Here is an 11,074-nt window from a genome sequence, read left to right as displayed (position 1 = left end):
ACACGCTCTCTCGGTTATAAGATAGTTATGAGATGTCAATAGGAAATAATGCAGATATAGAAAGACGATTGAATTTTATATTTTGTACATTTAGAAATATTTCGTTCCGCAAGCGTTGGATTATATCTTAATTTAGACACTTATAGTGTACAGTTTAGTAAGTTCACATATATTTAACACATAAGATAAGAAGTCGGAAATATCGGACATGTGCAACAGCAGTCTAACAAATCATGCTTGCGTTATGCATTTGAATTTAATTATATATAACATACCATATAGTCAATTTATACATATATTTATATTGGAAAGTGAAACATAGAGAAATACAATTGAAAGAACATAGGCAGCAAATTAAAATAATAGTAGAGTATAAGAATGTGTGCCAGGCATATTAAAAAAAAAATTGAATAATCAATCAAAATCGCCAATGGCAAAAAAAAAGATTAAAAATGATATAGTTTAATTAAATACAGCAGTAAATATCAAATAAATATCAAACAAAATTAATATGTCGTAGAATAAATTTCATTGTCATATTTATTTATTAAAAATATTAAGTTTTTTTGGTAAATCGTGATGTATATCGTGAATGGCATTTGTGCAGTTTTCAAAAATGTGTTAATATGTATTTTATATCATAAAAAAATCAGTTTTATAACATAAGTTATACACAGGGTTGATTCTATTTTTTAAAGTATTCAGAAATGTATCTGTTTAATTGCACTCCTATTTTCGTGTACATAAATTCAAAGTACATGATATCTCTTTCTTTCCAAAACATGTATTTTGCTGTTGCATTGACTTTGATTTTTTTTTGTTACGAGTTATTTGACGAAAGTCATATACATGTGGTAATTTTATGGAGTTCTGTAACTACATAGCTGGCATCGGTTCGCTATTTGGCTTTAAATCATATGCAGAAAGGCACTCTGTCCCCTACAAGCAAGGATGTCTATGTGAGATGTGCCAATACTTGCCGCTTACATTGCCGTTAGAGCACGCGCGTCACACGAGCTCCGTCGTCAATTATTGGAAATGGATAATTTAGATTAGAGATTGGAGACTTACTTCCCGCAAATCTTGCAGGGGTAGTGAAGTGGGGTGGGCGCGGGTAGTTGTTGCTCAGAACTAGTGTGAGTTTGTGAGTTGGTGTTGACTGTGGCGCGGCCGGTATTGCCGATTTGGGCGGTTTGGGTGCTTCCGGCCATCGTTACTGTTACACTTCCGCTAAAGCTCTGACAACACAAAGAAAACACAAAGCCAAAATAAACAACACAAACAAACGACAACGGCGACGACAGATAAGTAACGCAACGGTCACACAACGCACAACATCCTCGATTCTCTTAAAACGAAGCGTGAGAAAACGACGGATCAGCAATCAATCTCATGCGACACTTAAATCTTCACACGTATGTACGCGTGTAAGATATTTCAGACACACCGAGTACGAAATTGTTAAATAAAATTTATATTAATATATTTCATAAAGGTAAAAATTGTCCTTTTATTTTTTTTTAAGGAGTATAATCGAGATATAATATATATAAAAAAAACTTTCTTCGTACTCGGCGTACGTGAAGAAGTAGGATATGCGGTGAGCAGCAAACATAGAAATAACTTATGTAAATGTATATTTTCTTCTCTGAATCAGTTATATTTATACATATGTTTCATAATATGCTGTTATAATATATTAGAGAGCAACGTGTATTGCCTAATTGAGAAAATTTGAATATATTTTCAAGTTAATTTATGAAAACATTGAATAGCATTATCAGGAGTTAGATATGTGATTCTCGTGTAATTATAAGCACACGATGGTACATGAGATGTTTATATAATAAGAAATATTATTACTTACATCTGTGCAGTCGTATGCGAATAACCTCAGCTCTCCTTCGCTGGTGGTCAGAGTCGCCGAATTTTCTCTTTCGTTTGTTTGTAGCTAAATCGACAGAAAAGTAAAGAACGTTTTTATACTCACATTTACGCGTTTACGTTTATTTTAGTGTGGCATTGTTAAAGCAGAAAGCGACTGGTTACACTTAAGCTTACCAATGTACGATGAAGGATTGATTTGTCTTCACTGAAGTCCATTTCCGTCACAGACGCAATGGCGTCGCGTAGCTCTTTGGTATCTTTGCTATCTTTAATCTCGCTCTTGATCTTCGCTTTTCCATGGCAAATACGCAGCCTCTTGTACTCGTCAGGACAAAGTCTCTTCCAAAGGTAGTAGAACTGCACGCACTGTTTCGCGGTCTTGGCACCGACGTCCCGCGATATCGCGGAGAAGTCCTTGTTGTACTTGAGCAGTCCCTGATAAAACGCGTCCATTTCATGTGACGTCCATCTGTCGGACTCGTGGCACTCGTAACTGAGCAAAGGATGCTCCATTGGTAGTGTAGGCGTTGGTCGCATCAATTTCACCATTGCTTCCTGAAACATACGTCGATTGTGCGTAAATATCGCTGTTCAAACAATGGCGATTTCAATGCACTTGTGTGAATTCTACACTGCAAAAAATATCTTACGCGAATATTCCCTTTGCACATATGCAACAGATGAAGCGCGTATTCCTTGTTCCTACCACCGCCCGGCACCGCGGCGCAACACGCGAACTGTAGGTACATCTCCACTGCAAGCAATCGTTGTTTGTTACATTTCGCCATACACTTTTTCAAGACATACACATTCGCGAAAGAGAACTTACGTTCGGTATTCGTGAGCACGTTGTTTATGCCGGGATCCCATAGAAGATGGTCGGCCTCGGGCCCGTCGTTTCCCCTGTCTCCGTCGTATTCCACCGGAGGTATCGTGGCCTGATACCTCGTGCCGATGTTGATCCTCGGCGGTGGACCGTCATTCCCTTGAGAATCGTCCGAACTGAAGTCCGAATCTCTCTCGTGCTGATGCAATCTCGCATAGAGTCCCGGACCGGGACGAGACGGGTCTAGGATCGGTGGCGGGGTGTAGCTGCTATCCCAGTGGCGGTCACAAGCCTTTCGCAACCGCGACGGATAAGAGTGCGAACTGCTGACGTATTGGCCGCCGTCCATACGTGGCCTCTTCCGACAGTGTCGCACGGGGCTGCTGGTGGGTAAACTGCCAGGACTGAGAAACACGTCTTCGTCTAATAGCTCCTGCTTGATCTGTTCGATGGGTATTGGTAAATTTCCGGCCGTTTTGTGTCTCAAGATGTTGTTCTTCGTCGCGTGGTTAGTTTGCACGAAGAACTTGGCCGGGTTGACAACTTGCTGTTGATTGAACTGTCCCGTGTTGCACTGCTGATTTGTCGTTTGAACGTTTAGGCCGAGATTCACGGTGACAGGCTCGATTTTCGGCGTTGCCAGACGGATCTCCTTCTTGAATGTCAGCGCGGGACTGAGAGAGCCCGCCTGCACGAACACGTTCGCCTTCTGCAGACCCGCTGTTTGTATCAGCTTGAACTCGCCGTTGTTATCGACGACAATGCCAGCCAGGCTGCCGTTTCCGAGACCGAAGTCCACCAGGTTCTGGCTCGTAATCAGCTTGTACGATTGAAACTCGAATCGTCTACGACCGGAGGCGGCGAAGTCCTTCGAGGTCGAGGAAAGCAGGGGATCCTCCGAATTCGGCATCATCTGATTTTGAAGCGCGTGATGTGGCGACACGGGAAAGCTCGTGCCTGTAAAGGTGACCGGTCCCGGTGACGAGACGGAGGACGGCGGCAGCGGTGACGGCGCCGACGTCGCCGACAACGGGCTTGGCAGTGGCGAGTGCGGATTTGGCGAACCGGACCCGTAGAGGTCCGCATCACCCTCAGATTCACCCGGCAGTACCTCGTTCAGCGCCTCCTCCACGGCCGCAGCGGACGACATCGTGCTGGTGTAGAACGCCGCCGAGAGCGGCGACGACACGTGTCTCACGTTCTCCGGGTCCTCTTGGGGACTCAGTAACGGCAGGCTTCCGGTGAGCAGGCCCTCCTGGCTGGCCGGTGGTGTTGGGTACGTGAAGCTCGGGCTGTCGTGTCGCGTTAAAGGCGACGGCAGGGGTGACTGAGTTGGTAACGTATGAGGACTTTCCGTGTATTGCGCGGCGTAAGTACTGAATTCGGCCAGGGAGTCGGGCAACGGCGAGTTCACCAGCGCTTGAAGGTCCGGATTGACCGTGTGCTGCGAGGAGTATCGGTCCTCCAACGTGATATCCTGCAGCTGCTCGGTAGATTGCTCTTGCAACAAACTGGCCGTCTGAAACTGTGGCACGAACGAGCATGATGAAAATAGAAATGTTGTTTCTTTCGCTGCGCTCTTCGACTTCGCACCACGAATGGTACAAAAAGAATTTTTATGAATTTTCATAAACGATTCAAAAAAAGGAATATGATTTTTATTTTTCACTTGCGATACTTGTTTATCGCATCAGAAATACAAATCTTTTTGTATAAAATTATATTTGCATTTGGCTTTCGTTATGAAAGTCATAAGCAGAATTATTTACCTGAATCGAGTCCAAATGGGTAGCGTGCAGGAGCACGCTATCGGGAACCGTTGTAACTTGTTGAAACACTTCGTCCTGCAAGCTTGGGCTAAAGTAACCGCCATCCTCGGCGTATCCTGTCATCGTGAAGCTTTCCGTTACCGCGGGTTGTGCCTGCGGCTGCTGATTATTCGGTTGCTGGTTGGTCGTCGCTGATTGCACGGGCTGCTGATAAGTCAAGTGTAATCTTTGTCCTGGATCGGAAGTTGTTCTCTTCACAGCCACCTTCGCACCCTGCGAGTTATTAGTGGCATGCATATTATGCGTGTTTCTCGTAATAAATGTAACTGTGTGTTACATCGTTAATCGATGAGAAATTTTTGATATATAGTTCGAATGTCATATCACAACTGAATAATGAAGAGCGAAAGAAAAATTTGCGACATTTATACCTTCAGGATCATGTCGGCGAGAGCTTGCGCTTGAGCCTGAGTTTTCGCTTCCTGCAATTGCTTCTGCACAGTCGCGTGGCCACCCACGGTGATATTGGGCTGCCGAAAGTGTTCGCCATCGGAAAAACGACGCACCTTTTCCCCCGCTGCTAAGGGCGGCGGAGCCGGCACTGCGAAATTCGTTTTGACGGCGATTTGCGAAACGGCGTCGGCTTGCGTGGTGAAGACGGTAGCATTCGTACGAGGTTGCTGATTGCCATTCGCGTCCACTGCTAAAATGTACATACATATTTCCTATTGATCCAATCTTGCTGGCGTTTGATTGCAAAAGTCTCTTATCTTGAAAAACCTGATAAATATCAAATAACGTACACTGAATACACGCTGAGACTAAACAGATTGTACAATTAGGCATTATACAATTAAGTGCTACGCTAAAAATCTTTATTCTGTCTTCGTGCTTGACGAAAGAAACTGTGCTTTCATCACGATCATATTTTCATCTATTATTAGTCTATTATCATCTATTATTGAAAAGCAGAAGCGCTTTTCTCTATAACGGCTGGCGATAAATGCACGGTGACTCTATATAGTTTGCTCTCGTGTTTCAGGTCGAGAATAAACACCGAGCGTGAGAGGTGTCTCTGAAGACCTCGTGTTTGCGAGCGCGGAAGATGGATTGGTCGGTAAGAATATTTTTCCCTTTTTGCTAAGAACGGCATGATGCGTGCGCTGCGCCTCGTGTTTCCGAGTGGAATAAACAGAAAGACGGCGCAGACTACCATGAAACGGAAAGCGGAAAAAGCGGAAAGAGAGCTTTCCCGTATGCGTAAACGGGTCTATATAGCGTTCGAAATAAAAGAAACTTTTGTCGCCCTTTTTTCCCCTCGATTCACCCTTCATCCGACGATGGCGGTCGCGAATTGGTGCTCTGTTTCAGCCGTTCCGCATGTCGACGGTTTTTGTTTTCCCTTTGGCTTTACGTATATATAATTGAAGAGAGGAAAAAGAAATAAAGCGTAGAGAGGATTGGCTGAAGCAACAACATACGTCGTACGGCGCGCCCTCCGTCCGCGCAATAAAAATTTTTCGGTACGTTGTATCTCTAAAAATAACAATATTTAAATTTCAAAAAAGCGTGCGTGCTGGTACGTCACAGCATATCCTGAGAACGGCGAGTTTGCTGGAATAACTACATTTAAATTTCAAAAAGCGCTCATGCCGTTCTGGTTATAATGTATTCCGTAGTCCGACGGACTGAGACTCAATTTTTACGAAAGCGCACGGATGACAGAGTATTATAACCTAGGAGACGCGAAGTACATTCAGCCGACATGCCGCGCCGAGCATGTGAGAAAAAATATTAGTGAGTTTTTCGATCATAATCATTGATCAGAAATATCCGGCGAAATGTTAAAAGTTCGTGTTCCCCTTTTCCGTCTGACTATGAAAGAACGAATATGACATTTTTTAAATTAACCAAAGTATTATGAGAGATTCATAGCTTTCTATGGATTTATTTCCCGATTTCAAGCTATGAGAGAAAATTCAATAGTTTCCAATAATTTTTGAATGGAGAAGGAAGCAAATGTATTTAACCCTTAGCTGGCACACTTCATCAGAATCACATAGCTGGCACACTGGGACGTACTATAGGGAACTTAAATTAGAGCTTAGTAATATAAAGGGGCTTAAATTTGAGCTGAACTAGTCTGGGGCGTTTAATACCCCACAGTGCCAGCTAAGGGTTAATTTTCACACACACATACACGCACACGTTATTTAATTTAGTTAAAATTACAAAAGGTTAATGGACTATATTTTGCCACTTATTTAAACCAAGGCAAAAAGACGTGCAATTCTTCACTTCGCACTTGGCGCTCCGCAATAAATATTCCGCCGCCGCTGAAATCGCAGCATACTGAAAAATATATTCTATAGCGCGCACAATCGTTCATGGTAGCCATACAACTTGACGGAAATAAATGCGTGCGTATCCTGGTCGCCGCGGGGGGCGAAAGGAGGAAATGGGATTCGCCGAGGATACAGCTGTATCGTGACGAAACTTTTCCACGACGATTTCATGAATATCTGGCCTTCGTTCTGGCTTCGAGCCGGCTCTTTTCATTTCACTTTTTTTTTTGGCCATTACACTGTGCATCGCGGTCCATATCCTATAGTTTTATCACACGTAGCGTATAATTAGCAGACTCAGGTGATTTCTTGTAAGAGCACTATGAATTTTTTACGCGACCTATGCTGCAATAAATACGTCTGTATAAACTTGCAATCTTTCATAAACTTATGAAAGATTATTTCTAGCTTCGTCTGAAGCAGCAGCGCGAATCTTATAAAATTCGAATCTTCACAAGATAGATTTTCTCATTTATGGAAACAAAGAACATCTACTCCTCAGTTTATTAAAAAAAAAAAAAAAAAAAACGTGATGGTGCTCGTCCGGTTTTGTCGAACGTCACGTGAACGGCATGCGAGACTTATATATTTGCATAAACCGCAAATTCTGTGACGTACGTGTGACAGCGTATCGGCACACACTGGCGCGAGACCGTGTGATATTTTTACAAATTGCCAATCATCGATCGCGGCGAGGCAAATTGCTTTCAACGAGGCAGTCGCGCGGGCCTGTCTCCGGCCTGTCCTGTCCGCACTTCGAATGGAAATTGTTGTGGTCGATGCAGCAGCAGCATTCGCCGCCGCGAAAAAGCCAATAGGACAAAGCAAAGATTCATTTGTGTTGATAATCCATCGCGTGACAATTTTTGGGCATACGCATATTAGAAATCACGCACATTTAATTAAATCTAATGACTTTATATTTTTAAAATTTTTAACTACCTTGATAGTAAAACTTAAAAATTAATATATTTTGTCATTTATTCCATATTTTAAAATGTGTAATAAGAACATACAACAAACATAATTGCCGAGAAATGGATTATGATCGAGTTTATGTAATTATATGCTCTCATTGTTGAATACACTCTTGTTGCTGTTGTTGAACATATATCTGCGAAGAACTAAATTGAACTATCGAAAAACAATCGTCGCGGAATGTCACAGGTCTAATTTAATTTATCGCATGATTGTTATCAGACACCCCTACGCGTTCTTTGGCGCACGGGAAACGTTCGATAGGTGATATTTTGCTGGGCGACCAGCACGACCGAGCGAGCGTTCCTATCGATGTTCCATTCTCTCTTGCCCTCTCGCCAGCCCTTTGTCAAAAATGTGCGCCAACGCCGTTGCACCACCGGACAACCAAATAACGGTGCAACGCGCATTCCCGATGCATCGTCAGCGGGCGCATCGCGACTAGCATGCTCGCGCCAGCAAATTATTTATCGATCGATCTTGTTGTGCGGCCACTTTCGAGGCTTTCAAAAAATAATGGCCGGCGACCAACGGCCTGGCTAAATGACTGTCAACAATTCCCGGCGTGCCGATGGAAACGACGTTGTGTGTAGACAGCGGTTCCTATTGTACGCTGATTAATAACCGCGCGTGATCGAATATTCATAGAATTTCCGAGTCCATCATGTGGTATAGAACTCGAAAAGGAGCTTGCCCGTTTACCGCGCGGCCGTACTACAATGTCGCATCCAACAATCGATCTATACCACTACTGGAAACGGCGCTGTTTTCCGCGTATATCGCATACTTCGTCATGTATGAACAAACAATTCCCGGTTAGACATTACAAATTCTACGCTGGTCGAGAAAGAATAATCTCGTTAAAAATCAAATCCAGATTTACACAGGAAATGTCGTGCTGCATTAATTTTACCTCTTCCGAATAAATTATGGAAAGTATGTGTTACTCGAATATTATAGCGTATCCATTGTCACAAGTGCGTTTCGCGTGAATTTTCGATGCGAAATTAAAAAATCATTTCTAGTTAAACACTGGGGGTAACTGCCGTTAATATTTTTTCATAATTACAAATAATATAAAAATACGGAATATCTCGGATAAAAAAACTCAACAAACTCCTAAAACAAATCTTGAAGCAAACTATATTTTTTCTTAAATCTCCAAGAAGCGAGAGCACTCTATATTAATAACATTAAAATATGGATTTTCGGTGTTGAATTATTCGAAATTATTTTAGACTATCAGGAGTCAACAGCCAGCGATCACCCGCATTGCATACGTCTGCGAGGGCATGATCGTACCCCGACGATTACTTTGCGCTTATTTCGGGTTTACGGTCGCCGAAAAGAGCTACGCAGAAGGCGTCGGGTAGCGGATAGCGGATCGTCCCTCGCCGTTCTTGGCAGATGCCGAGGCGAAATCGCGCATAAATCGCTAACGACGCGCACTTTGTTACAAAAGCATGGGCCTGGTGCCCGCCGCGCCGCGCGCCGGTCCGTTCTACTACTGCCGCCGGGTTGATTTATCGCGCCAACGTGGACAATGCGAGAAATATTCTGGCGTGTTCGCTTCGTAAATCACGGTTCTTCGGCAGTCCATACACCATACCCCCATAGAAGAGGCACCCTCTCTCCCCCTCTCGCGAAATATCACGGGGCGGCCCTCCCCGGTTCTGGCAAATGTGCATGCACGCGCGCGAGGGAGAAACAGACGAACGGGAGGACGACGCAATGGGAGATATCGCAGTCGAATCGGGATACGCGCCCGTAAATCACGCCGGAATCGCATTCGTGGATTCTGTGTTCTCAGCATTGCTCGCTGTAACACCGTATTAATTCTTTTTTTTCCCCCGCGGTTATGACACGTGTATACCTTCGGGATTCTAAACGGAACAATGACGTTATCGCGGCCACTGCACCTCTCTTGGCCATATTGTGTCGAACAATGCGTCGCTGACACGAAACGGGAGTAGCGTCTTTACTATCCGTAGAATTATCGTAGTGACTTTGTTATCGGAATTACGATCAATGTGTCGTATCATCGTAATACTACGAAAAATGCAAATATAATTGACAAAATTGTTCTCGATTGTCCTCTCGCCTTAAACTATGTTGACTAACTTACCTGTCGTTCTTTTCTGTATGATCTTCTCCTCGATGAGCGCTCTCACGCTGACGGAAGCCGTCTGCAGAGGCGGCCCAACGACTTCTTTCTTCTCGCTCTTCTTGTTCTCCGCGTCCTGCAATATGCGATAGAAAAGATGTCATCAAATCAAGTCGGACACTAATATAACTGTCCTAAATATCATAAATTTTCTATATTGTGTTCGAGATTCAAAACTGGATTGGTTGAAATAAAGATAGGAAAAATCGCATAACTCGATATCGCGTTATTGCATAATATCGGGCATTTTATCAACTGATCGCGGTCGAATATAATAAAGCTAGATCTTATTGGTCGCGCGTGGCAGTAGGATCTCGCTCGAGCTCATCTAGGACTCGTAGTTTAGCCAGAATCCTCGTTGAACCCGGCCATGAAGGACTCGTGACGGGAGAACCTGGATTAGAAGCTCAAATCACGGGCAAATTGACGCGCAGGATACTAAGGGGGAGACGTAGGGAGACTACAATGGTGAATAGGAGAAGCAGAAGGGCGGGAGGGGCCGGAGATGCACGCTAATCACTGAGCAAGGCTAATTGAGGCGCCCGTTGGATTATATCGTAATGGAATCTCCGGCGTGTGCGATTCAACATCCTGTAATACACCGGCGCTAAGGAAGGCGCTCTGCCTAGTTTCTTGATGCGAAGAATCAAATTAGTGTCTGATAAGCTTCGATTCCGAATCACGAAAACTCGCTATAGTTCACTGATAAAATTTTTACATTTTTCATTCTTTATATAAATTTAATATTTAATCCGCGTGCGTTGAAGATATATCTCTACACGGAAAAAAAAATGATGTATCAACAGCATCAGTGTTATTGAGATAAAATTTATTGATGCAACACATCAATATTAATGAACAAAAAACATCAGATAATTGTTTTAATGATTTAAATATTTGATCCAATAATATCCAATTGAATTAACTATTTATGCTTGTGGCAGCCTGTGACGTCGACGTTTAATTGAAGCAACTTTATTTTTTTTCCGTGTGTTTAATAAAGAATATATGAAACAAATTTTAGAGGAATTATGGAAAACGTTTTTCGCATTATTTTTAATTTTTTCTAATCTTGAGATTTCTATCTTTATCTCGTATCTATGAT

At 43.1% G+C, this 11,074-nt stretch overlaps 1 protein-coding gene across 8 annotated transcripts in view; it reads right to left on the bottom strand.

Annotated features, from left to right (window-relative positions):
* LOC139817287 (uncharacterized) overlaps window positions 1-11,074 on the bottom strand; it is a 388,078-nt gene that overhangs the window by 17,190 nt on the left and 359,814 nt on the right. For 7 of the 8 annotated variants that reach the window (XM_071785253.1, XM_071785252.1, XM_071785254.1 and 4 more), the window contains 8 exons: window positions 9,931-10,045; window positions 4,914-5,185; window positions 4,483-4,755; window positions 2,717-4,238; window positions 2,538-2,641; window positions 2,062-2,442; window positions 1,868-1,951; window positions 1,072-1,238 (listed from right to left, as the gene is read on the bottom strand). In XM_071785253.1, the coding sequence (XP_071641354.1) occupies window positions 1,072-1,238; window positions 1,868-1,951; window positions 2,062-2,442; window positions 2,538-2,641; window positions 2,717-4,238; window positions 4,483-4,755; window positions 4,914-5,185; window positions 9,931-10,045 (2,918 nt within the window). The remainder of the gene's footprint in view (window positions 1-1,071; window positions 1,239-1,867; window positions 1,952-2,061; window positions 2,443-2,537; window positions 2,642-2,716; window positions 4,239-4,482; window positions 4,756-4,913; window positions 5,186-9,930; window positions 10,046-11,074) is intronic. The other variant, XM_071785260.1, reaches the window with a different exon arrangement.

Source organism: Temnothorax longispinosus, chromosome 8, assembly GCF_030848805.1.
Source record: "Temnothorax longispinosus isolate EJ_2023e chromosome 8, Tlon_JGU_v1, whole genome shotgun sequence".
In the NCBI taxonomy this organism is placed as follows: Eukaryota; Metazoa; Arthropoda; class Insecta; order Hymenoptera; family Formicidae; genus Temnothorax; species Temnothorax longispinosus.
The sequence above is the reverse complement of the archived record's forward strand: the minus strand, read 5'-3'. Positions and strand labels throughout refer to the sequence as shown.